At 44.6% G+C, this 25811-nt stretch overlaps 1 protein-coding gene across 3 annotated transcripts in view; it reads left to right on the forward strand.

Annotated features, from left to right (window-relative positions):
• The window catches only part of LOC127569594 (uncharacterized), a 113300-nt gene extending 93476 nt beyond the window's left edge, over nucleotides 1-19824 (forward strand). For all 3 annotated transcript variants that reach the window (XM_052014374.1, XM_052014370.1, XM_052014369.1), the window contains 3 exons: nucleotides 4883-4938; nucleotides 6687-6776; nucleotides 19794-19824. In XM_052014374.1, the coding sequence (XP_051870334.1) occupies nucleotides 4883-4920 (38 nt within the window). In that variant the 3' untranslated portion in view covers nucleotides 4921-4938; nucleotides 6687-6776; nucleotides 19794-19824. The remainder of the gene's footprint in view (nucleotides 1-4882; nucleotides 4939-6686; nucleotides 6777-19793) is intronic.
• Nucleotides 19825-25811: the final 5987 nt, after the last annotated feature.

Raw genomic sequence — 25811 nt, forward strand, 5'->3', positions numbered from 1 at the left:
AGGGGGGAGGAGGGATTGTGAGTAAGAGCAAAATATATTAAAATACATGTAAGATGATAGATACTTACGCACATTTGCCCAGAATATTAAGAATGTGCGACTAGTTGTTTGAAGAAGAGAATTTCAGGGATAATCACAAGAAAGTGTCAAAGTCGACCCGCACTTCTGGAAAGAATCAGACAGCAGCAGAACCAAAGAACTTACGATAAATGCTTTATTAGCTTTCGCTAGTGGGAGTGAGAAAAATACAGAGATAGAGTAACCATGTAACTCTAACTCTATACCGAAACCCACACAAAGAAGGCTCAGCTACAGCGTATTTTTATACCCTTTTTCGTGGGAACACTAGGTGAGAAACTACCCTTACACAGGCAGTTGTTTACATAAAGTTTCGAACATAACAAGATATAGGTATAAAAACTACTTCTTCCCACCTGCACCTGCTATTTAAACTAGACATAACTAAATCACACCATAATGAAGTCATTCTTTACCTTGAAAATCCTTTCACAGTGAGAACCATACTAAAAAGCAAGCTATTAACCCTTACACTGCCAGTCGTTAACCTTTGCGTTCCCAGCTATCTTTCATAAAAGAGGGGGGCATTCTGTAACACTGTTGACTGAAGGACAGGATCTAGGGAGAGCAAAGGTCCCTGGAATAGAAACAAGACAAAAAGTGTTGGAAACACTCACCAGCATCTGTGGAGTTAATTTTTCGCAGAGAAGACTATCCCTGGATAGAGATGGGAATGTGGAAGTAAGTTTGTTATCAAGTCCAGATTGTATTAGACACCATTTGTAATTGGGGGAAAATCAGTAAAGAACTTAACCTGTATTGCTGATGGCTTGCACAGATATCGGGGAATTTGTTGTTTTGACAGAAGCAGATTCATCCTAAGCTGTTGGGGTCAGTGTTGAGCACACATTCAAGGTTGAACAAACTTGGGTTGTTCTCCCTAGAGCGTTGGAGGCTGCAGGGAGACCTGATAGAGGTTTTTAAAATTACTTGAGGCATAGATAGGGTAGACAGTCAGAATCTTTTTCCCAACGTAGAAATGTCAAACACCAGAGGACATGATTTTAAGGTTACGGGGGGAAGTTGAAAGGCAACGTGAGGGGCAAGTTTTTTACACAGAGGATGGTAGGTGTCTGGAATGGGTTACCGGGGTAGTAGTGGAATCACGCAGCTTGGTGGAGTTTCAGAGGCTTTTAGAAAGAGACATGAACGTGAAGCGAATGAAGGGATATGGTTGATACACAGGAGGAGGACATTTAGTATAAATTGGCATCAAGATTGGCACAACTTTGTGGGCCAAATGGCCTGTCCAGTGCTGTACTGTTCTATGTCTAATTACTATTCACATCTGTAATTTAGACTTGGGAATTGGGGTTTGCGGTTAAAACAGAGGGAATATATCATGAGGGTGTGTTAGTAGAGAGGATGGGCATAAATTAATTTAATAAGGCTGTGTGTGGTATGATCCAATTTGATAGGAAGAATAAAATGTCCATGCTGCTTGAATGGTCAGAGTCTAATTGTGATACAGGCACAAGTGTGATAAGTAAGTTTACAGATGATACAAAAATTGGCGCCGTCATAGATAGTGAGGAAGGTTATCAAAGACTACAACATGATAAAGATCAGTTGGAAAGTTCAGTGGAGCAATGGCAAATGGAATTTAATCCTGACAAGTGTGAGCTGATGCATTTTGGGAGAGAAAACAAGGTTAGGACATACACAATAAATGGAAGGGCCCTAGGGAGCATTGATGAACAGAGGTGAAAGTCAATGTCCCTGAAAGTGGCAGCACAGGTGAAGAAGGCATATGGGCTGCTTGCCTTCATTGGCCATGTCATAGAATATGAGAGCTAGGATGTCACGTTACATTTAGGGTTAGGCCACACCCGGAGTATTGTGTGGGAGTTCTGGTCGCCACACTGTAGGAAGGATGTGGCTGTGCTGGAGAGGGTGCAGAGGAGATTTACAAGGGTTCTGCCTTATTTCAGTTATGAGGAAAGACTAGATAGGCTGAGTTTGTTTGCCCTGGAGTGGAGGAGGTTGAGGGGTGACCTAGTAGAGATAAATAATATTATGAGGAGGTTAGATAGGGTGGGTAGTCAGAATCTTTTTCTCAAAGTGTTGGTTTCTAAGCCAAGGGGGCATATGTTTAAGGTGAGATGTTGGAGGTTTAGTGGCGATCAGAGTGTGGTTGGAAACAGACTGTGCAAGGTGATTGAGGCACATATTCTCACAACATTTAAGAAGCATCTGGACAAGTACTTGAATTGCCAAGGCATTGAAGGCTTAAATCAATTAATGTATTTAGGTCGTAAGGGAGGCATGGGTATGCTGGGCCGTAGGACCTGTTTGTGTACTATACACCTCTTTTGGCTCTATGATGCAGGGGTGCAGAAACTCAGAGCACTAAAAATAGCAATGCAAGTTAATAAGGTCATAAAAACAATTGCAGTGATTCATTTCTAAAGGGACAGAATAGAAAAACAGAGTAGAAACGTTACAATTTTAGAGAGCCTTGGTTAGACCACTTCTGCATTCATGGTTCTGGACTTCATATAGCAATGTGTTAATGGATAAAGAATTTACAGGGATAAAGTCTGAACTTGGAGCTGGTGCATTTTTTTTTCAAAAGCACAAGACTTAAGGTGATCTGATAGAGGTCTTCAGTTATGGAAAGAATTCGATGGTACGGAGGTTAAAACTAGAAGCTCCCAAACTAAGGACCACATGTATAAAATTGCCATAAATATAAAATGAATGAATGAAGAATTCAGGAGAAACCTTGTTCCCCAAAAAGTAGAATGAATATGGAACTCCCCAGCACAAGGAATAGTTGAGGTGATTAAAACAGGTACATTTAATGGAAGAATAGGTAAGTGTAGGGGAAAGGAATAGAAGGGTGTGCATACTGAGTTTGATATAAACAAGGAATTTTGTGTGGAGCATTAATGTCAATTTACAAGTTGGCCCAAGTGCCTGATAAGTGTGCTTTAAACTTAATATTCTATCCTGCAGAGACTGACTCATTCTGTGCTTATCAGTGGTTTGTCCAAAGGTGTCTTCATGAACTCACTATTTGTGCGAATACAGTGCTTTAGATAATAAACCTTTCCATAAACAGAGTCCGAGAAACAGGCTCCTTGGCCCACCATGTCCATGGTGACCATCAAGTACCCACCTGTATTAATCCCATTCACCAGCACTTGGTCCATAACCTTCTCTATCTTGGTAATTCAAGTGCTTGTCTAAGTACTTCAGTGTTGTGAGAGTCTCTGCCTCCGCCCCTCAGGCTGTGTGTTCCAGATTCCAACCATCCCTTAGTTGAAAGCGCTCTTGTTCGTATCCCCTCTAAACTTCTTACCCCTTACCCTAAACCTGTAAGGTTGGTTTCACAGCGCCTCATTAAAGTTCCCTCATCTATTTGGTGGATATAGCAGATTTCAATAAGAGCAATATCCTGATTAATATATAGTCTGGTAAATTACCCTCAAAAAGCTCATGGGTCTTTCTGAAAAAACGTAGCTCAAGGGACAAATACTTGGCAGGAATTAGACATTTTTCATTTTACAGAATCATGGAGAAGAAAACAAGCTCAGCCCTACTGCCGAACTTACTGCATGGGAGGAAGAAGCTAAAGTCATTCCTTGTACAGCACTAACAATGTTATAGATCATCCTGTTCAGTCTGCATGGACCTCTGGAGGTGCATCTGATCAGAACAGGTCACAATACCTGAGTATATCTGAGTCTGGCCAGAGCTGGACACAGTACTGAAGGTGGATATAGCTAGAACTGAACACCATTCTGCTCATCTAATTAATACTCATCTCACGCTTTGTAGTTTGATCAGACTTCCTCTTGACTTTTCCCGAGGTATAACAAACCTCATGTTCTCCTTGTAGTAGCTGCATTGGTTTGATGATTTACAGAGACTTCTAACCTCAACTATACAGCTAGTTTTCATCTATCTTCTCTGCTATTTAACATTCAAGTTTTTCTGTATATTTTTCTGTTCATCCTGAGAGATCCTTATACCTTTCTGCTATGTAGGAATTCTGATGATTATTTCCCTCTTTGTAGCAGTCTGAACTTTCTTATGAAAATTTTTACACAGTGTTCTAGGTGCTTGGAACACGCTGCCTGGTCAGGTGGTGGAAGCAGATACGATAGCAATGTTTAAGAGGCATTTAGACAGGCACGTGAACAGGCAGGGTATGAAGGCAGGGAATGAAGGGATATAGACCATGTGCTGGCATATGGGATTAATTTAAATTGGCATCATGGTCAGCGCGGACATCGTGGGCTGAAGGGCCTGTTCATGTGTTGTACATTATTTTTTCTATACATATTGAATCTGGTCTGATCTGATTTAGATTTCAGACTGTGTTTGCTGGTCCTGGTTTGCTACAGTCTGGCTATATATCATAAACTTGCAACCTTGCTTTCTTCTTTTTGTTCTGAACTGCAAACGCAGGACTGAAGCTGCTAATATTTAACTTGAAGTGAGTCATAAAGTGACATTAACATTGCCACTCCCTTGCATTGAATGCTTCCAATAATTCAACTTCCTGTTTCTCTCTAGTGCTGTGTGAAACATTTCCAGATCTGTAGGAACGTTCAGGCCATGCACTGTGTAATATCTGTCTCAAGAATCCAACCCCTATTGTGCAGATGTCTGAAATATGAAGCATATTTTTGTTCCCTTAACATAAAACAAAACTTAATTGGAGAAGTTTACAAAGATCACTCCATCATGGAACCTATAGCAAATCTGACAGACAGGCATTGCCTTGAGCATGAGAGTCTCCTGGAGTTCTACTGTAAAGATGATGCAGAGTGTGTGTGTCATTCCTGTATTACAGAGAAACATAAATCCCATACACTGCTTAGTCTGGATTAGGCACAGTCTGCAATTATGGTAAGTGACACGATCCTGATAACAAATGCACTGAGGGTGAGTTAATTATCACCATTAATTAGAGTTAATAGCAGATGGTTCAGAATTAGCCTTGATTTTTCTTGCTATCCATGTTCTGTATTTGTAGCTGCTTATTTTGCATTATATAGATTTGTTACCACTTCTTGCTGTCTGGGAAAATAGAATGCACAAAGGTATTAATGTGGGGGCAAGAGCATGCTCAGTCCCTTTCTGTTGGGGAACTGTGGAACTTGGTAAGGCACTGTGAGCACCAGCACTCCATTGCCTAAAGCTGTACAATAGTATTTTGTAACTGAAGATGAAAAAGCTGCAGATGCTAGAAATCTGAAATAAAAAGACAAAAGGCTAGATACCTGAAACGTGAACTCTTTCACTCTTTTCCCAGATGCTTCCTGACTAGCAGAGTATTTCCAACATTTTGAGTTTTGATTTTAACATTTTGTTACACAGTTTGAAGCTTGAGGTTCTGCCCTCTGACCAGCAGGTAGAGCCCCTACACTTGCAGGGGAAGGAGGGACGTCCTCAGTGGGAGACAGAAAAGGGGGGAAACAGTTTGTCACAACGAGCACAAATTACCTATCCAAATTCTCCTTATAACTTCAGCCCTCCATTCCAGGTGAATGTCTCAACTAGAACTGTAGATAATACTCCTGATGCAGTCTAACCAATGTTTTGTACAGCTGCCACATGATGTCCTGACTATTAAACTCAATGCCCTGCCCCGTGAAGGCAAGCATACCAACTTTCCTTTTTCATTACTCTGTCAACCTATGTCACCACTTTCAGTGAGCCATGGACTTGCACCTCAAGGTCCCTGCCATTTACTCTCTATGTCCTAGCAGAATTTAACTTCTCAAAGTGCACCATCTCACACTTGTCTGGATTAAGTTCTGTCTGCCACTGCTCCGCCCAACTTTCCAGCTGATCTATGTCCCGCTGTATCCTTAAACAACCTTCTTCATTATCTATGACTCCACCAATTTTCATATAATCTGCAAACTTATTAATAAGACCACCTAAGATCTCATGAGATCCCAGCACTGAGCCCTTCAGTATGCCACTTGTTATAGATTTCCAGTCAGAAAATTACCCCTTGACCACTGCCTCCCATCACCAAGCCAAATTTGGATCCAGCTTGCCAACACACCATGGATCCCATGAATGAACCTACCCTGCGGAACTTTATCAAACACCTTACTAAAGTCCATGTAAACCACATCTACACTCTGCCTTCATCAATTTACCTCCTCAAAAAACTGAATCAGCTTTGTGAGATAGGCTTCCTTCTGCACAAAACTGTTCTGACTCCTCCCAATCAACCCCTGCCTTTCCAAGTTAACATATATCCTGTCCCTCTGAAATCCCTCCATAATCACGTCTCCAAACTTGTACCTCTCAGAGATCTCTATGCTCCACCTGTTCTGGCTTGTGCACCCTCACTCTCCTTTACTCCACCAGAGCCTGCCATACTTCCACAGTCTAAGCTTTTATTCCCTCGCCACACCGCTTTCCCTTTCCATCACACATCTTTGAAAACACTCCCTAAAACCTACCTCCTTACCCAAGTATTTTGTCAACAGGAATGTTGTCTCCTCCTTTGGTTCTGTGTCAACTTCTAAATCAATCTGAATAAATGCTCTGCAGTGCAGACTTGTGACCTTTATGATATTAAGTGTCTTATATAAATGCATACTGCTAACTTAAATATGTTCTACTTACTTTTACAGAAAGATTTGAAGGCAGATATTGAAACGCTTCAGGAAGAGAACTGCTCCAGCCAACAGCAAGACTTAGAGAGATCAGGAGCTGAAATAAAGGTAGCAAAGAATAGAATTGTATTTAGAAAAGGTTTCTCTCCCCATTGACACAACAAGCCTTCCAAAACTAATGGGTAGTTTGGGGCTGAGTCATTGATTGCTGGACGTTCCTGTGTGTCTGATGAGAGAAGGAACTGCATATGTCAACCTACATCCACATTTGAAACACTCACAACCAGAGGCTAGGAATTTACTTGCTTAATGTGAACATCAGAAGGAGGAGGGACTTTAGTTGCAGTGGTCAAGCAGATAGAATTCAATCACACACAGATACTTATCCGAAGTATCTGTGAATAGAGATAAGTATGGACCTCGTGGGAGAATATTAAATTGGAGCAAGGCAAATTACAAGAGTATTAGGCAGGAGCTAGGGAGAGTTAGTGGGGAACAGCTGTTTTTGGGCAAGTCCACATCTGACATGTGGAGAGTGTTTAAAGATCAACTGCACAGAGTACAGGATCAGTATGTTCCAGTAAGAAGGAAGGACAAGGATGGCAAGGTAAGGGATCCTTGGATTATGAGAGAGGTGGTGAATTTAGTCAAGAAGGAAAAGGATTAGGAAGCTAAAATCAAACAGAGCCCTTGAACCTTATAAAGAAGCTCAAAATGAACTCAAGAAGGGAATTAGGAGAGCCAGGAGGGGCCGTGAAAAGTCCTTGGCAAGTGGGATTAAAGAGAATCCCAAGGTATTATATACATACATCAAGGGCAAGAGGATAACTAGGGAAAGGGTAGGACCACTAATGGATAAAGGAGGGAACATGTATTTGGAGATGGATGATGTGGGCGAGGTCGTGAATAAGTACTTTGAGTTGGTACTCACCAAGGAGAAGGACGTGGAGGATAGTGAGATCAGTGTGGAGCGTGCTAGCATGCTAGGGCATGTTGAGGTAAAGAAAGAGGTAATGTTGGATAAGTCCTCAGAGCCTGACGGGATATACTACAGGTTATTAAGAGAGAGAGAGAAGAGAAGAGATTGCTGCATCCCTGACCAAGATCTTCATGTCCTCTCTGGCCACAGGCGAGGTCCCAGAGAACTGGTGAATAGCAAATATTGTTCCATTATTCAAGAAGGCAAATCAGGATAATTGTGGAAACTATAGCCAGTGAGTCTCACATCAGTGGTAGGGAAGCTATTGGACAGGATTCTGAGGGATAGGATTTATGAGCACTTGGAAAACCATGGCCTAATTAGGGACAGTCAGCATGGCTTTGTGCTGGGCAAGTCATGTCTTACTTACTTGATAGAGTTTTTTAAGGAGGTGACAAAGGTGATTGATGAAGGTAGAGCTGTGGATGTTGTCGACATGGATTTTAGTAAGGCGTTTGACAAGGTTCCTCATGGTGCACTCATCCCGAAGATTAAGATACATGGGATCACCGCTGACTTGGTCGTTTGGATTCAGAATTGGCTTGCCCATAGAAGATAGTGGTCGATGGGACTTATTCTGGCTGGAAGTACATGACCAGTGGTGTTCTGTAGGGTTCCATACTAGGACCTCTGCTTTTTGATATGTATATACATGTCTTATTTGATATGTATATACATGTCTTGAATAAAACATGGATGGATGGGTTAGTAAGTTCACAGATGATACAAAGATTGGTGGCATTGTGGATAGTGTAGAAGGTTGCCAATATCCTTGCAGGCAGGTTTACTAGTGTGGTTTGGGAGGGTTTAAACTAGTTTGCGAGGGGGATGGGAACAGGAGGGATAGGTCAGTGGAAGAAGTGCATGGAGTAAAGTCAGATCTAACATATAGAGAGGCTTTGAGGAAGGAGAAGCAGAATATAGGGTATAAAAGTAGAAATATGGATAGGCTAATGTGCATTTACCTAAATGCAAGAAGTATCAGAAATAAGGGTGATGAGCTGAGAGCTTGGATAAATACGTGGAACTGTGATATTGTGGCTCTTGCAGAGACTTGGCTGTCACCAGGGCAGGAACGGATACTGAATATTCCTGGATTTCAGTGTTTTGAAAGCGATAGGGAGGGGGGGAGAAGAGGAGGAGGGGTGGCATTACTGGTCAGGGATACTATTACAGCTGCAAAAAGGGTGGATAATGTAGAAGGATCCTCTCTAGAGTCAGTATGGGTGGAAGTTAGCAACAAGAGAGGAGCAGTTACTCTTCTGGGAGTATTCTATAGGCCCCCTGGTAGCAGCAAGGATACTGAGGAGCAGTTTGGGAGGTAGATTTTGGAAAGATGCAAGAATAACAGGGTTGTTATCATGGGAGACTTCAAACTCCCAAATATTGATTGGCACCTGCTTAGTTCCAAAAGTTTAGACGGGGCAGAGTTTGTTAAGTGTGTCCAGTATGGATTCCTGTCATAGTATGTTGACAGGCCGACGAGAGGGAATGTCATATTAGATCTAGTACTAAGTAATGAATCGGGTCAGGTGACAGATCTCTCAGTGGGTGCATTTGGGGGACAGTGACCACCGCTCCCTAGCCTTTAGCATTGCCATGGACAAGGATAGGAGCAAAGAGGACAAGAAGATATTTAATTGTGGAAGGGCAAATTATGAGGCTATAAGGCTAGAACTTGCGAGTGTAAATTGGGATGACATTTTTGAAGGGAAATGGTCGTTGTTCAGGGATCTCTTGCAGAATGTTAGGGATAAATTTGTCCTGGTGTGGGAGAGAAGGAATGGCAGGGTGAAGGAACCATGGGTGACGAGAGAAGTGGAACAACTCGTTAGGAGGAAGAAGGCAGCATACATAAGGTGTAGGCAGCAAGGATCAGATAGGACTCATGAGGAATATAGGGTAGCAAGGAAGTAACTTAAGAAGGGGCTGAGGAGAGCAAGAAGGGGACATGAAAAGGCCTTGGCAAGTAAGGTTAAGCAAAATCCCAAGGCTTTTTTCACTTATGTGAAGAGCAGAAGGATGACGAGAGTAAAGGTAGGACCGATTAGAGACAAAGGTGGGAAGATGTACCTGGAAGCTGTGGAAGTGGGTGAGGTCTTCAATGAATACTTCTCTTCAGTATTCACCAAGGAGAGGGGTCTTGATGACGCTGAGGACAGTGTTGGTAAGGTTAATGTTCTAGAGCATGTAGATATCAAGAGGGAGGATGTGTTGGAGCTGTTAGAAAATATTAGGACAAGTAAGTCCCGGGGCCTGACGGAATATTCCCCAGGCTGCTTCACGAGGCGAGGGAGGAGATTGCTGAACCGTTGGCTAGGATCTTTGAGTCCTCGTTGTCTACGTGAATGGTACCAGAGGATTGGAAAGTGGCAAATGTTGTTCCCTTATTCAAAAGAGGTAGTAGAGATGGTCCAGGGAATTATAGACTAGTGAGCCTTACGTCTGTGGTGGGCAAACTGTTGGAAAGGATTCTTAGAGATAGGATCTATGGGCATTTGGAGAGTCATGGTCTGATCAGGAACAGCCAGAATGGCTTTGTGAAGGGCAGATCATGTCTCACAAGCCTGATAGGATTCTTTGAGGAGGTGACCAGGCAGATTGATGAGGGTAGTGCAGTAGATGTGGTCAACATGGATTTTAGTAAGGCATTTGACGAGGTTCCACATGGTAGGCTTCTTCAGAAGGTCAGAGGGCATGGGATCCAAGGAGGCTTGGCCGTGTGGATTCAGAATTGGCTTGCCTGTAGAAAGCATAGTATTGTGGTGGAGGGAGTGCATTCAGATTGGAGGGCTGTGACTAGCGGTGTCCCACAAGGATCAGTTCTGGAACCTCTACTTTTCGTGATTTTTATTAATGACTTGAATGAGGGGGTTGAAGGGTGGGTTAGCAAGTTTTCAGACAACACAAAGGTCGGTGGTGTTGTGGATAGTGTGGACGACTGGCGAAGATTGCAGAGGGATATTGACAGGATGAAGAGCTGGGCTGAGAAGTGGCAGATGGAGTTCAATCAGGAGAACTGTGAGGTGGTACACTTTGGAAGGACAAACTCCAAGGCGGAGTACAAAGTTAATGGCAGGATTCTGGGTAGTGTGGAGGAGCAGAGGGATCTGGGGGTTTATATCCACAGATCCCTGAATGTTGCCTCACAGGTTGATAGGGTAGTTAAGAAAGCTTATGGGATGTTAGCATTCATAAGTCGTGGGATCGAGTTTAAGAGCCGCGAGGTAATGATGCAGCTCAACAAAACTCTGGTGAGACCACACTTGGAGTACTGTGTCCAGTTCTGTTCGCCTCATTATAGGAAGGATGTGAAAGCACTGGAAAGGGTGCAGAGGAGATTTACCAGGATGCTGCCTGGTTTAGAGAGTATAGATTATGAGGAGAGACTAAGGGAGCTAGGGCTTTACTCCTTGGAAAGAAGGAGGATGAGAGGAGACATGATAGAGGTGTACAAAATATTAAGAGGAATTGATAGAGTAGACAGCCAGTACCTCTTTCCCAGGGCACCAATGCTCAATACAAGAGGGCATGGCTTTAAAGTAATGGGTGGGAAGTTCAAGGGAGATATCAGAGGGAGGTTTTTTTATCCAGAGAGTGGTTGGGGCATGGAATGCACTGCCTGGGGTGGTGATGGAGGCAGGTACATTGGTCAAATTCAAGAGATCGCTAGATAAGCATATGGAGGAATGTAAAATAGAGGGATATGTGGGAGGAAGGGGTTAGATAGTCTTAGGCAAGGTTTAAAGGTCAGTACAACATTGTGGGCTGAAGGGCCTGTATTGTGCTGTACTGTTCTATGATTCTGTGATTCTATGATTCTATACAGCGGGATATAGATCAGTTGCAGATATGGATGGAGAAATGGCAGATGGAGTTTAATCTGGTCAACTGTGAGGTGTTGCACTTTGAGAGATCAAATGTAAAGAGACAGTACACAGCTAATGGCAGGACCCTTAACAGTGTTGATATTCAGAGGGATCTTGGGGTCCAGGTCCTTAGCTCCCTGAAAGTGACTGCACAGATTGATAGGGTGGTAAAGCAGGCATATGGCATGCTTGCCTTTATTACTCAAGGCACTGAGTTCAAGAGTCAAGAAGTTATTTTGCAGCTTTATAAAACTCTCGTTAGGCCAAATCTGGACTATTGCATTCAGTTCTGGTCACCCATTATAGGAAGGATGTGGAGGCTTTGGAAAGGGTACAGAAAAGGTTTACCAGAATGCTGCCTGGATTAGGAGAAGTTAGATAACTTGGGTTATTTTCTCTGGAGCGGTGGAGGCTGAAGGGAGACCTGATAGAAGTTTATAAGATCATGAGAGGTATGGATAGACTAGATAGCTGTTATCATTTTCCCAAGGCTGCAATGTCTAATATCAGAGGGCATGCATTTAAGGTGAGAGTGGGTAAGTTCAAAGGAGTGGGTAAGTTTCAAGTACGTGAAGGGTAGGAGGATGGCTAGGGTAAAGGTAGGTCCGATTAAGGACAAAGGTGGGATAACTTGCCTGGAGGCAGCGGAAGTGGGAGAAGTTCTCAATGAGTACTTCTCTTCGGTATTCACCAGGGAGAGGGGTCTTGATGACGCGGAAGGGAGTGCTGGTAGGGGTAATGTTCTCGAGGTTGTAGATATCAAGAGAGAGGATGTGTTGAAGTTGTTAAATAATATTAAGACAGATAAATCTCCGGGGCCTGACGGGATTTTCCCCAGGCTGCTTCGAGAGGCTAGGGAGGAGATTGTTGAACCGTTGGTAAGGATCTTTGAGTCCTCATTGTCCACGGGGATGGTGCCAGAGGATTGGAGGGTTGCGAATGTTGTCCCCTTGTTCAAAACAGGTAATAGGGATAGGCCAGGGAATTATAGACCGGTGAGTCTCATGTCTGTGGTGGGTAAGCTGTTAGAAAGGATTCTAAGGGATAGGATTTATGAACACCTTGAGAATCATGGACTGATTAGGGACAGCCAGCATGGCTTTGTGAAGGGAAGATCTTGCCTCACAAGCCTGATAGAGTTCTTTGAGGAGGTGACCAGGAAGATTGATGAGGGCAGTGCGGTGGATGTGGTTTACATGGATTTTAGTAAGGCGTTTGATAAGGTTCCTCATGGTAGGCTTCTTCAGAAGGTCAGAGGCCAAAGGATCCAAGGAAGCTTGGCTGTGTGGATTAGGAATTGGCTTGCATGTAGAAAGCAGAGGGTTGTGGTGGAAGGAGTGCCCTCGGATTGGAAGGCAGTGACTAGTGGTGTCCCGCAGGATATTTATAGATGACTTAGATGAGGGGGTGGAGGGCTGGGTTAGTAAGTTTGCAGACGACACTAAGATCGGCGGTGTTGTGGATAGTATGGAGGGCTGTCGGGGCTTACAGAGGGATATTGATAGGATGCAGAGCTGGGCTGACAAGTGGCAGATGGAGTTCAATCCAGAGAAGTGTGAGGTGGTACACTTTGGAAGGACAAACTCCAGGGCAGGGTACTGGGTAAATGGCAAGGTACTTGGCAGTGTGGAGGAGCAGAGAGATCTGGGGGTTCATATTCACAGTTCATTGAAAGTTGCCTCACAGGTGGAAAGAGCAGTTAAGAAGGCCAATGGGATGTTGGCTTTCATAAATCGCAGGATTGAGTTTAAGAGCCACGAGGTGATGATGCAGCTTTACAAAACTCTAGTTAAGCCACACTTAGAGTACTGTGTTCAGTTCTGGTCGCCTCATTATAGGAAGGATGTGGAGGCATTGGAGAGGTTGAAGAGGAGATTTACCAGGATGCTGCCTGGATTAGAGAGTATTGAATATGAGGAGAGGCTTAAGGTGCTAGGGCTTTATTCACTGGAAAGGAGGAGGATGAGAGGAGACATGATAGAGGTATATAAAATATTGAGAGGAATAGATAGAGTAGACAGTCAGCGCCTTCTTCCCAGGGCACCAATGCTCAAGACGAGAGGGCACGGCTTTAAGGTTATGGGTGGGAGGTTCAGGGGAGATGTTAGGGGGAGGTTTTTCACCCAGAGAGTGGTTGGTGCATGGAATGCACTTCCTGGGGTGGTGGTGGAGGCAGATACATTGGACAGGTTCAAGAGCTTGTTGGATAGGCATATGGAGGAGTGTGGGATGGGGGGATATGCGGGAGGAAGGGGTTAGGTAGTGTGAGGGTGGTTTGATGGACGGCACAACATGGTGGGCCGAAGGGCCTGTTTTGTGCTGTATGGTTCGATGGTTCTATGGAGATGTGTGGGGCAAGTTGTTTACACAGAGAGTGGTGGGTATCGGAAATGTGCTGCCAGGGGTGGTAGTGCAGACAATTACAATAGAGGAGTTTAAGAGGCTCTGAGATAGGCACTTGAATGTGCAGAGAATGGAGGGTTATGGACATTGTGTAGGCAGAAGGGATTAGTTTAGTGTACTAAATGAATGCTTCTCATCTATACTCACCAAGGAGAAGGAAGTAGAGTATAGTGAGATCAGAAAGGGATACGTTGATAGTCTGGAGCCTGCAAACATTAAGAATGCGGAGTTGTTAAATGTCATGGAATGAACAGGGGTGGATAACTCCCCAGGGCTGGAAGAGATCTATCCCACAATGCTATGGGAAACAAGGGAGGGGATAGCTGGGCCCCTGACAGAGAATCTTGCACCTTCGTTAGCTACAGGTGAGGTACCAAACAACTGGAGGAGACACAGTAGTGTAGTGGTTAGTGTAATGCTATTACAGCTCCAGCGACCCGGGTTCACTTCCAGCCACTGTCTGGAAGGAGTTTGTACATTCTACCTGTGTCTGCGTGGGTTTCCTCCAGGTGCTCTGGTTTCCTCCCACATTCCAAAAAAAAGTATGAACTAGGAAGTTGTGGGCATGCAATGTTGGTGCCAGAAGCATGGCGACACTTGCAGGCTGCTCGCAGAACACTCTATGCAAAAGGTGTATTTCACTGTGTGTTTCAATGTACATGTGACTAATAAAGATATCTTATCTAATGTCATTCCTTCATTTAAGAAGGGCATCAGGAATAAGCCAGGCTGTTGAGCCCTATGTTGGTGGTTGGGAAATTATTGGAGAAAATGCTCAGGGAGAGTACTTATATACATTTGGAAAGGCAGGGGGAATCAGGGATAGTCATCAGCAAGGCTTTGTGCAAGGAAATTTCTGTCTCGCTACTTTAAATTTTTTGAGGAGGTAACTAAGGAGATTGATGAAGGCAAATGGTAGATATTGTCTTCGTGGACATTAATAAGGCATTTGATAAGGTCCCAGATGATAAACTGCTCCAATCTCTCTCTTTAACATGGGATCCAAGGGCAGCTGCTGAATTGAATCCATGAATGGCTTGGTGATAAGATGCAGAGGGTAGTGGTGGATGATGCTTTTCTGATTCGAAGTCTGTGACTAGTGGTATATTGCAAGGATTGGTGCTGGGACCCTTGTTGTTTGTGATATATATTAGAATCATAGAGCAATTCAGCATGGATACAGGCCCTTTGGCCCAATGAGTCCATGCTGACCACAGTGCCCACCCAGATAGTCCTAATTTCCTGTATTCAGCCCATATCCCTCTAAGCCCCACCTTTGCATGTACCTATCCAAGTGCTTCTTAAATTATACCATTGTACTGGCCTCAACCACTTCCTCTGGCAGCTTGTTCCAGATACTCACCATCCACTTTGTGAAAAAGTGACCCCTCAGGTCCATTTTAAATCTTTCCCCTCTCACCCTAATCTATACCCCTAGTTTTGGTCTCCCCTACCCTGAGAAAAATACTGTTACAGTCCACCTTACCTATGCCACTCATAATTTTAAACATTTCCATAATGTCTCCTCTCATTCTCCAAGGATCCGAGGAATAAAGACCTAGCCTGGCCGACCTTTCCTTATAACTCAGGCCTTCTAGTCCTGGAAATATCCCTGTAAATCTTTTCTGCACTCTTTCCAGTTTAACCACCTCTTTCCTATAACATGAAATTAATAGGAAAATATAGGGTGATCAAAACTGTACACAGTACTCCAAGTGAGGCCTCGCCAATGACTTATGCAACTGCGGTGCTCTCACTGTTGAAGGCTAGCGTGCTAAACGTCTTTTTCACCACCATGTCTACCTGTGATGCCGCTTTCAATGAGCTATGCACTTATACTCCCAGGTCTCTCTGTTCCATTACACTCCTACCATTCATAGTTTAAGTCTTATGCTGGTTTGAATTTCCAAAATGCATCACCTCACACTTATCTGTATTGAAATCCATTTGTCACTCCTCGGCCCACCTCCCAAACTGATCAAGATCCCACTGTAATCTATTATAGCCTTCTTCACCATCAACAACACATCCTGATTCCGTGTCATCCACAAACTTACTTATCAAACCTTGTGCATTTGCATCCAAATCATTTATATAAATAACGAATAGCAAGGGTCCCGACACCAACCCCTGCAGCACACCACTAGTCACTGGCCTCCGTTCTGAGAAACAATCTTAAACCACCACCCTCTGCTTCCTACCTCTGAGCCATTTTTGAATCCGCCTTACTAGCTCTCCCTGGATTCCAAGGGACCTAACCTTCCAGACCAGCCTACCATGGGGGACCTTGCCGAAGGCCTTACTAAAGTCCAAATAGACAACCTCCACTGCCCTATCCTCATCTACGTTTTTGGTTACTTCTTCAAAAAACTCTGAAAGGTTCGTCAAGCACAACTTTCATTGCAGAAAGCCATGCTGACCCCTCCTAATCAGTCTATACAAATGCTGGCAGATTCTGTCCCTCAGAATCCCCTCCAGTAACTTCCCCACTACTGAAGTCAGACTGACCAGCTTGGAGTTCCCTGGCTTGTCCTTGCTACCCTTCTTAAGCAACGGAACATTAGCCACATTCCAGTCCTTTAGAACTTCACCAGTGGCTAACAATGAAGCAAATATCTCTGCAAGGTCCTCTGCAATTTCTCCTCTAGCCTCCTACAAAGTCCGAGGATGCTCTTTGTCAAGCCCTGGGGATTTATCCACCTTAATGCGCTGTAAGACTGCAAATACGTCCTCCCTGGTAATATGAATTTCCACCAAAACATCTCAACTAGTTTCCCTTATCTCTTGAGCAACCATGATTTTCTCCTCAGTTAGCACTGAGGAGTAATGTCCGTTGAATTCCTACCCATCTCCTGCGGCTCGAGACGTAGGTGTCCCTGCTGATCTCTAAAGGAACCTACTCTCTCCCTAGCCACCCTTTTACTCTTAATATAGCTATAGAACCTCTTGGGGTTTTCATTAACCTTCCCTACCATATCCATCTCTTACCCTCTCTTTGATCTCCTGATTCCCCTCTTAAGAGTATTCTTAATCTTTTTATAGTCATTAAGGGATTCACTTGTCCCTGACCTCCTAAACCCAGTGTATGCTTCCTTCTTTTTCTTGACAGGGCCTCAATATCCCTCATCAGACAAGGTTCCCTGAACTTGCCAGGTTTACCCTTCACCCTAACAGGAACATGCTGCCCCTGAACTCTTGATATCACACTCTTAAAAGCCTCCCACTTGCTATACGTTCCTTTACCTTCAAATAGGCTCATCCAATTGACCTCTGCTAGATCCTGCCTAATTTCCCCCAAAATTAGCCCTGTTCAAGTTCAGGTCCCTAACCTGTGGATCACTATCTTAAAATTAATAGAATTATGTTCACTAGACCCAAAGTGCTCCCTGACTGCCACTTTTGTTACTTACCCTGCCTCGTTCCCCAAGAGAAGATCCAGTACTGTATCCTTCGGAGTAGGGTCCTCTATATTTTGACTCAGGAAACTTTCCTGGACACATTTCACAAACTCCACCCCATCCAGGCCCTTAACACTCTGGGCAGTCCAGTCAATACTGGGGAAATTAAAATCTCCTACTAATACATCCCTATAATTCTTACAACTATGAGCAATTTCTCTATACATCTGTCCCTCAGGTTCCCACTGACTATTGGGGGGGTCCCACCTGAGTGACCCTCCCCTTCTTGTTTCAAAGTTCTACCCCTATGGACTCACTGGGCAATCCCCCAAGAATGTCACCTCTAAGTACTGCTGTTATGTCCTCTCTTATCAAAAAGGCAATACCCCCACCTTGCTTACCTTTACCTCTGTCACACCTGCATCCTGGAACATTGAGCTGCCAGGGCAGCCTTCTCTCAACCATTTCCATTACAGCTATAACATCCCAGTCCGCAGAGCCAATCCATGCTCTGAGTTCACCCTCCTTACCTGTTAAACCTCATGCATTGAAATAAATACAGTTTAACTGGGTATTCCTTTCCCGCCTTTACTGTGCCCCTGGCTACTCTGATTACTAAACTTGTTCTCATTGGCTACAGCTTTATCCCATGACTTGCTCCTACTCAGATGTCCCATCTATCTGCCAATCTAGTTTAAACCCTCCTGTGTAGCATTTGCAAATTTCCCGGCAAGGACATTGGTCCCTCTCTGGTTCAAATGCAACCCATCCCTCTTGTACAGGTCGCCTCTACCCCAGAAGAGATCCCAATGGTCCAAGAACCTGAATCCCTGCCCCCTGCACCAGCTCCTCAGCCACAAATTCATCTGGCTTATCCTTCTATATCTGACCTTGCTAGCACGTGGCACCGGGAGTAATCCAGAGATCACTACCCTCGAGGTTCTGCTTCTTAACTTCTTACCTAACTCCCTGTACTCATTCTGCAAGACCTCATCCCTTGTTCTACTTATGTCATTTGTACCAACATGTACAATAACCTCTGGCTGTTCGCCTTCCTCCTCAAGTATTTTCTGCAGCTGCTCAGAGACATCCTTGACCCTGACACCCAGGAGGCAACACACCATCCTGGCCACAGAAGCTCCTGTCTGCCCCCCTCACTATCGAGTCTCCTATCATTATCACCATGTCTGACTGCACCCTTTCCCTCTGGGCCTCAGAGCTGGTTACAATGCCAGAGACCTGATGACAGCAGCTAGCTCTTGAAAGAACATCCCCCTCAACAGTATTCAAAGAGGTATACCTGTTAGTTCAGGGAATAGCCACATGGGAACCCTGCACTGACTGCCTACTCCCCTTACTTTTCCTGGTGGTCACTCATCTATCTGAAGCCCGTACCTTGGGTGTGACCACCTCAGTAAAAGTCTCATCCAATGACGTTCTCAAAAGGGAGGATGATCCTGAGTACATCCAACTCCAGCTCTAGTTCCTTGACCCCGACTGTCAGGATCTGCAACTGGGTGCACTTCCTACAGATGTAGTCATAAAGGGAACCATGAGGTTCCCTGACTTCCCACATTTTGCAGGAGGAGCATTCCACTGCCCTAACTACCATCCTGCCTACACTGAATCAGGTACTAAAGATCAACAACAAAATAAAACCTTACCTGTGCCTCCTCACTGAAGGCTTTTTAAAGATCTGCTGTGACTCCTGACACCTGGGCCACTTACTCAGCCTCTTTACGCTGCAGCCTCTTGAACCGAAGCCTCAGATCCCCACTCCTACACTGACCACTCTCACAATGGCCACTCCGCTTGACCATACGTTCTCTTTATTGGCTGCTGGATGAGAATGCAGGAGATATCAAAAACAGGAAGGCATGGATTTAAGGTGAGAGGAAGGCGTTCTAAAAGGGATCTGGGGGCCAACAAAATTTCCTGAAAAAAGTCAACTTTCTTGATGGTTGCAAAGACACTCGGAAATGTACTCAAAATTGCTCTAATTTGCATCAAGCCTATTTTTAACAACATAGCATCATTTCTTTTGGAGTCGTGTGAAGGAATTTATAGACCCAGGTGTCCCATTCATGACATGATATTTGTTGTTAGATTTATGTTTGGTACAGTTCTAGTTTAATCTGGTAGGGCTGCTATCAAATCGGCATTAGGAATATTATCGCCACCTGACCATTCTGTGAAATAAGCATTAGTGTGCTCCAGTTATCACTGTTCAATTTGACAAGTAATGGAAGCAAATCAGCACCTGGAGGGCCACAAAATAAAACCCAATTTCTCAATCAGTGCCTGTTTATTTCAACAGAAAGCAACAGAAGTTACTTTCCCTTCAAGTGAGCATGCCCTCTGATCATCTATCTTTCAGCGAGTGATCAAGTGGTAATTGAAACAAATTGTTCTTTTGTACTTTAGTTAAGAGCTGTGTGGAAGGGCAGTTTGTAATGAGAGCTGATTTGGGTTTCAGACACAGGTCATTGAACTGAAAGGAAGAATATCCAAGAGGTACTCTGAAAGAAGAAACCAGCTGGAGGAAGATGAAGAATACATACTGGAGTTAATTGATGATGAAGGCCTTCAAACTCTCTCGCAGATTAGAAGCTGTTCTGAGGCATTAACCAAAAGAATGGATCAGCTTATACTGATAGATCAAGAAGCACGGTGTCTGGCACAGGGAGACTCTCTCTCCTTTATTCAGGTACATCTTCAATATAAACAGTGACATGTCTAGGGAATTGGAGGGGTTGGACACGACAGGGTGATTGTTCACTGGGACTAGGATATGGGCTGTACTGTGTGAAGGTTAGATGGTCCTACCCCATGCATTCATGCTGACTCCTCTCTTCCTTCTTTGTGCCACTTACAACACAGAAGGAGACAACTTGAGCCATCGGGTAACCACACACCAATCCATTCAGGCCTCCTATTTCCCTGAACCCATGTTCTCCGCTTTTTTGCAACTTACCTGCACTGGGGATAATTTTACAGTAGCTGAGCTTTCCCAGCACCCCTGCAACTTATTCTCTCAACTCCATGTTTTATTCAGCCTCTTTCTTATATCTTTGAAACTCGTTCCTTTGCCTTTCAAGCAAAACGATAATTGTCTCAGTCCAATTGAAATGCACCATCCCTGGCTGTTACAGGCCTCACATTCCTCAGTTGATGCCAGTGTCCCAGGAATCTAAAGCTCTCCCTCCCTTCCCATTTGATCATTCAAGCAATCCTCTGTTCTTACTGATGTGTGGTACTGGTGGTAATCCAGAGATTACTACATTTCAGGTTCAGCCTTTTAACATCATCCTTTGTGATCTGTTCATCAGACTCCATCCTCATATGGACCACAATCTCTGGCTTCGAGGGTCCTGTAAATGAGTGACATCCCTAATCCTGACCCCAACTCAATGTACTGGAATTGGATCTATGGCTACAGAAGCTCTTTACATCCACCCCACTGCCCTGTAATGAGTCACAAAGTCATACAACACAGAAACAGGCTCTTTGGCTTACCAAGTCCATGCTGAGCGTCAAGTACCTATCTGTACCATTCCCAGTCACCAGCACCTGGTGGGTACTAGGCCTTCTGTGCCTTGGTAATTCAAGTGCTTGTCAGAAAGAGTTATAGAGTACTACAGCACTGAAACAGGCCCCTTGGCCCATCTAGTCCATGCCGCCTGATCTTCTGCCGAGTCCCATATACCTGCACCCAGACCATATCCCTCCAAACCCTTCCCATCCATGTACTATCCACACTTCTCTTAAGTGTTACAATTGAACCCGCAACTTCCATTTCCACTTGTCAGCTCATTCCACACTTGCACTATCCTCTGAGTGAAGAAGTTCCACTCGGAATCCCCTTAAATATTTCACCCTTTCACCCTAAAACCTACATCCTCTAGTTCTAGTCTCAATTAACCTTAGGGGAAAAGCCATCTGCATTTACCCTATCTATACCGTCATAATTTTGTATACCTCTATAAGATCTCCCCTCATTCTCCTGCGCTCCTAATTTATTCACCTTTCCCTATAACTCAGGTCCTCAAGTCCCAGCAACATCCTTGTAAGTTTTCTCTGCACTCTATCCAAGCTTATTGATAATTTTCCTGTAGGTAGGTGACCAGAACTGCACACAATACTCCAAATTCGGCCTCACCAACATCTTGTACAACTTCAACATAACATTCCAACTCCTGTACTCAATTGCCCTGATTTATGGGCCTGTTACCATGCTGTAAATAAATTTTTAAAAAAATTTAATTTAAAAATGGTGACTGCTGGATCCAACTTATCCCAACCACAGAGGGAAAGTGAACTAAAACTAGAGAGCATAGGTTTGAGGTGAGAGGGAAAATGATATAAAAGTGACCTGAGGGGCAACTTCTTCACACAGAGGGTGGTGTGCACATGGAATGTGCTGCCAGAAAATGTGGTTCAGGCAGGTACAAGTTTTAAAATGCATTTGTATAAGTGCATGAATAGGAAATGTTTAGAGGGATATGAGCCAAATGTGGGCAAATGGGACTAGGTTAGATAGGAACCTTGGTCAGCATGGACCATTTGGGCCAAGGGGCCTGCTTCCTTGCTGTTTGACTCTATGACTGGAAAAAGCGCAGAAAAGATTTACGAGGATGTTGCCAGGACTAGTGGGCCTGAGTTATAGGGAAAGGTTGGCCAGGCTAGGTCTTTATTCCTTGGAACACAGGAGAATGAGGGTTGACCTTATAGAAGTGTTTAAAATTATGAGAGGCATTGATAAGGTGGATGGTAACAGTCTTCTCCCCAGGGCTGAGGGGCCCAAAACTAGGGAGCATAGGTTTAAGGTGAGAGGGGAAAAGGACCTGAGGGGCAACTTTATCACGCAGAGGGTGGTGAGTGTATGGAATGAGCTGCCAGAGGAAATAGTTGAGGCATGTACAATAGTATCATTTAAGAAGCACTTGAATAGGTACATGGAGGGGTGGGGCTTGGAGGGATATGGGCCAAATGCAGGAAATTGGACAAGGTGGGCACCTTGGTCGGCATGGATTTGTGAGGCGACAGGCCTGTATCTATACTGTATTGCACTATGACTCTATGACTCTCTGTAGCTTTATGACTCTAATGCAGTGATAAGAACTGTACACAATACTCCAAATGTGAGCTAACCAGTTTTATACAGCTGCAGTCAGTGCTGGGAGACAGCTATTCACAATATGTATTAATGAGTTGAATGAGGGAATTAGCTTGGTGGGCACCATGGATGAATTGGGCCGAAGGGTCAGATTCTATGCTGTATTACTCTGTCACTATCTGTGTGAGATTAGTGCTACTAACCTAGCAATTGGATCTTTGGAGCTCCAGCAGGCTATTAATAAGAGGCTTAATATACCATTAGCCCAAAAGTAGGACTGTTGGTGCCCTGTCATTCCAATGGTGGGAGAGTTGATGTCCTTTCAGCACAAAGGTAGCAGTGTTGTTGATTATTCTAACAATAGAGCTTTTCCAAGCCAACAGTGGGGTCAATGGAGTTCCCACTGCCCAAGCATGGGATTGATGTTGTCCCAGAGCCATGATGGGAATGTTGGCTTCCCTCAGTGCAACAGCAGGAGTTTTGGACCCTCTCAGGCCAACAGTGGAAATGCTGGAACACCTCATGCCAACAATGGGAACAACTGAGTCCCCCAACCCAAGAGTGGGAGGTTGTAATCTGTTAGACAAACAGTGGGCATGTTATTGTGCCCTGAGCTCAATAATGAGTGCGTTGTTGACCCCCAGCCAACAGTGGGATGGATGGAGTCACCTTAGTCCAACAATGGAACTGTTAAAGTCCCCTCAATCTAAAGAGAGAATGTTGGTTCCCTCTCAGCCCAACGGGATGTCAGTGCTCACTGAGTCCAACTGTGGGGGCGTTGGGGGCCCACTGATCAGAACAATGAGATTTTGTGTAGCTCACCCAGCCCATCAATGGGGAGTGTTAGTGTTTCCTCAGACCAAGAGAGGAATCTCTAGAGCCCCTACAGACCAACAATAGAAGGATTGGAAGCTCTTCAAAGCAACAATGGGAAGCAATGGAGTCCTCTCAGACCAAGAATAGGAATGTGGCTGCCCCTCAGATCAACAGTTGGATCATTGGTACCCACTCATACAGCATAGAGAATAGATTAGTGCTGTACAGGAATTAGAGTCATAGAGCCATACAGCATGGAAAAAAGCCCCTGGGCCCAACTGGTCCATGCCGACCAAGACTCTCATCTAAACTAGTCCCTTTTGCCCCCGTTTGCCCCATATCCCTCTCCACCTTTCCTATCCATGTAACTACCGAAGTACCTTTTAAATGTTGTTATTATACCTGCCCTCAACCACTTGCTCTGGCAGCTCATTCCATATACACACTACCCTCTGTGTGAAGAGTTTGCCCCTCAGGTTCCTATTAAATCTCTCTCCTCTCACCTTAAGCTTGTACGCTCTAGTTTTTGATCCACTTTCCCTGGGAAAAAGACTGAATGTATGCATCCTATCTATGCCCTCATGATCTTGTACACCTCTACAAGGCCACCCCTCAGTCTCCTACATTCCAAGGAATAAAGATCTAGCCTGGCCAACCTCTCCATCTGAACGATCCATGAACCTATGAACACTACCTCATTATTCCATCTTTTATTCCATTATTCCATTTATTTATGTTTGTAGTTTATAGATTTTATGCCTTCACACTGTACTACTGCTGTAAAACAACAATTTTCATTCCATACATCAGTGATAATAAATCTGATTCTAATTCTCTCCCTATAACTCAGGCCCTCCAGTTATGGCAGCATCCTTGTAAATCTTCTCTGCACTCTTTCCAATTTAATGATATCTTTCCTTTAAGAAGGTGACCAAAATGAAGACAATATTCTGTGTGGCCTCACCAACATCTTGTACAACTGCAGCATAATGGGCTGAAGGGTTTCCGTTCCTCCTGTTGTTGGATGATGGAATACCAACAGTTCCGTTTGGGATGCAGTAGATATTAATATTTCCATTCTTGCAATGAAGGACCAAGAACACTGTCTATTTTTATCACTGGGCACTATCCTTCTGTTATGGGCTGTGCAGCCCCAGAGCTGGGCTGAGGGAACATTAACACTCCCAGTGGTGGTTTGAGGGGCAACAACAATACCATGCTTGGGTTGACAGGACTTTGACACTCCCACTGTTGGTCTGAGGGGTCCAACTCCCCCAGTGTTGTTGGCAGGAGGGGGGTCCAGCACTCCCATTGTTGATCTGAGTGAGCACTAACCTTGTGGTTCAATGGAGGGGTTTTCATTGCTCTATCAGCCCAAGAATGGTGGCAATGGAAACCCCTCCACTGAACCATGAGGTTAGTGTTACCTTGGTTGGTGTTTACGAGGTTAATATTACCTTGGTCCTGCCTGTCCTTTTGTACAGACTTACTGGTCATGACATCTACCTTCCTCCCAATCCCTCAACTTTCTGACCCGGTCCCCTGGTTTCCATCCCCTGCCAAACCAGTTTAAACCTTCCCAAGTAGTACCAGTGAACCTTCCAGCCAGGATATTGGTTCCTCTCCAGTTAAGGTGCAAACAGTCCCCCCGGTACAGGTCGCCCCTGCCCCAGAAGAGGTTCCAACGATCCAAGAACCTGAAACCCTGCCCCCTGCACCCTAACTCCCTATATTCACTGCACAGGACCTCTTCCCCCTTTCTAGCTATGTTGTTGGTGCCAATGTGCACCATGACCTCTGGCTGCTCACCCTCCCCCTTGAGAATGTTCTGCCACTGCTCTGAGACTTCTTTGATCCTGGCACCAGGGAGGCAACACACCAAACTGGCATCTCTTTTGTGGCCACAGAATCTCCTGTCTGTTCCCCTAACTATTGAGTCTCTTATCATTATTGACCTGCCTGATTCCTCCCTTCCCCAACAGTCAACCAAACAGTGGGATCTCTGAATCCCCTTGGTGTGTTGGTCCCAACTCAGCCCAACTGGAGATGTGTTAGTGTCTTCCAGTCCAAAACTTGAAAAATGGACCAGGGGTATCAGTGACCCCTCACCCTGACACCGGGAGTGTCGGTGACCCCTCACCTCTACATTGGGGGAATGCTAATATCCCGTTGGCACATAAATTGAAGTGACAAGGTCCCTTCAGGGAACGTTTGTGTTCTCGGATGTTAAGGTCCTCTCAGTCCAATGGTAAGATCGGTACCCCCTCAAACCAACAGCAAAACGTTGACAGTACCCACTCAGCCAAATTGTCAGAGTGTTGGTTCCCTTCAGGCCTGATGGCTGTTGGTGCCTCCTGAGACCAACAATGGGAGTGTTGGAGTGCTGTGCCCAAAGATGGGGCCGATGCCTCAGCTCAATTCTGAGATTGTTGGTGCCATTCACTTCTGTCCTGTGGCTATTTTAGCCCCCTCAGCCCAGCTCTGGGTGCTCCCTCAGCCCTGCTCCGGGTGCCCCCTGAGAATATTGCCGCCCCTCATTCTTGGCTGGTTGTGTTGATGCCT

The sequence above is a fragment of the Pristis pectinata genome, chromosome 4 (assembly GCF_009764475.1).
Source record: "Pristis pectinata isolate sPriPec2 chromosome 4, sPriPec2.1.pri, whole genome shotgun sequence".
NCBI classification, from domain to species: Eukaryota; Metazoa; Chordata; class Chondrichthyes; order Rhinopristiformes; family Pristidae; genus Pristis; species Pristis pectinata.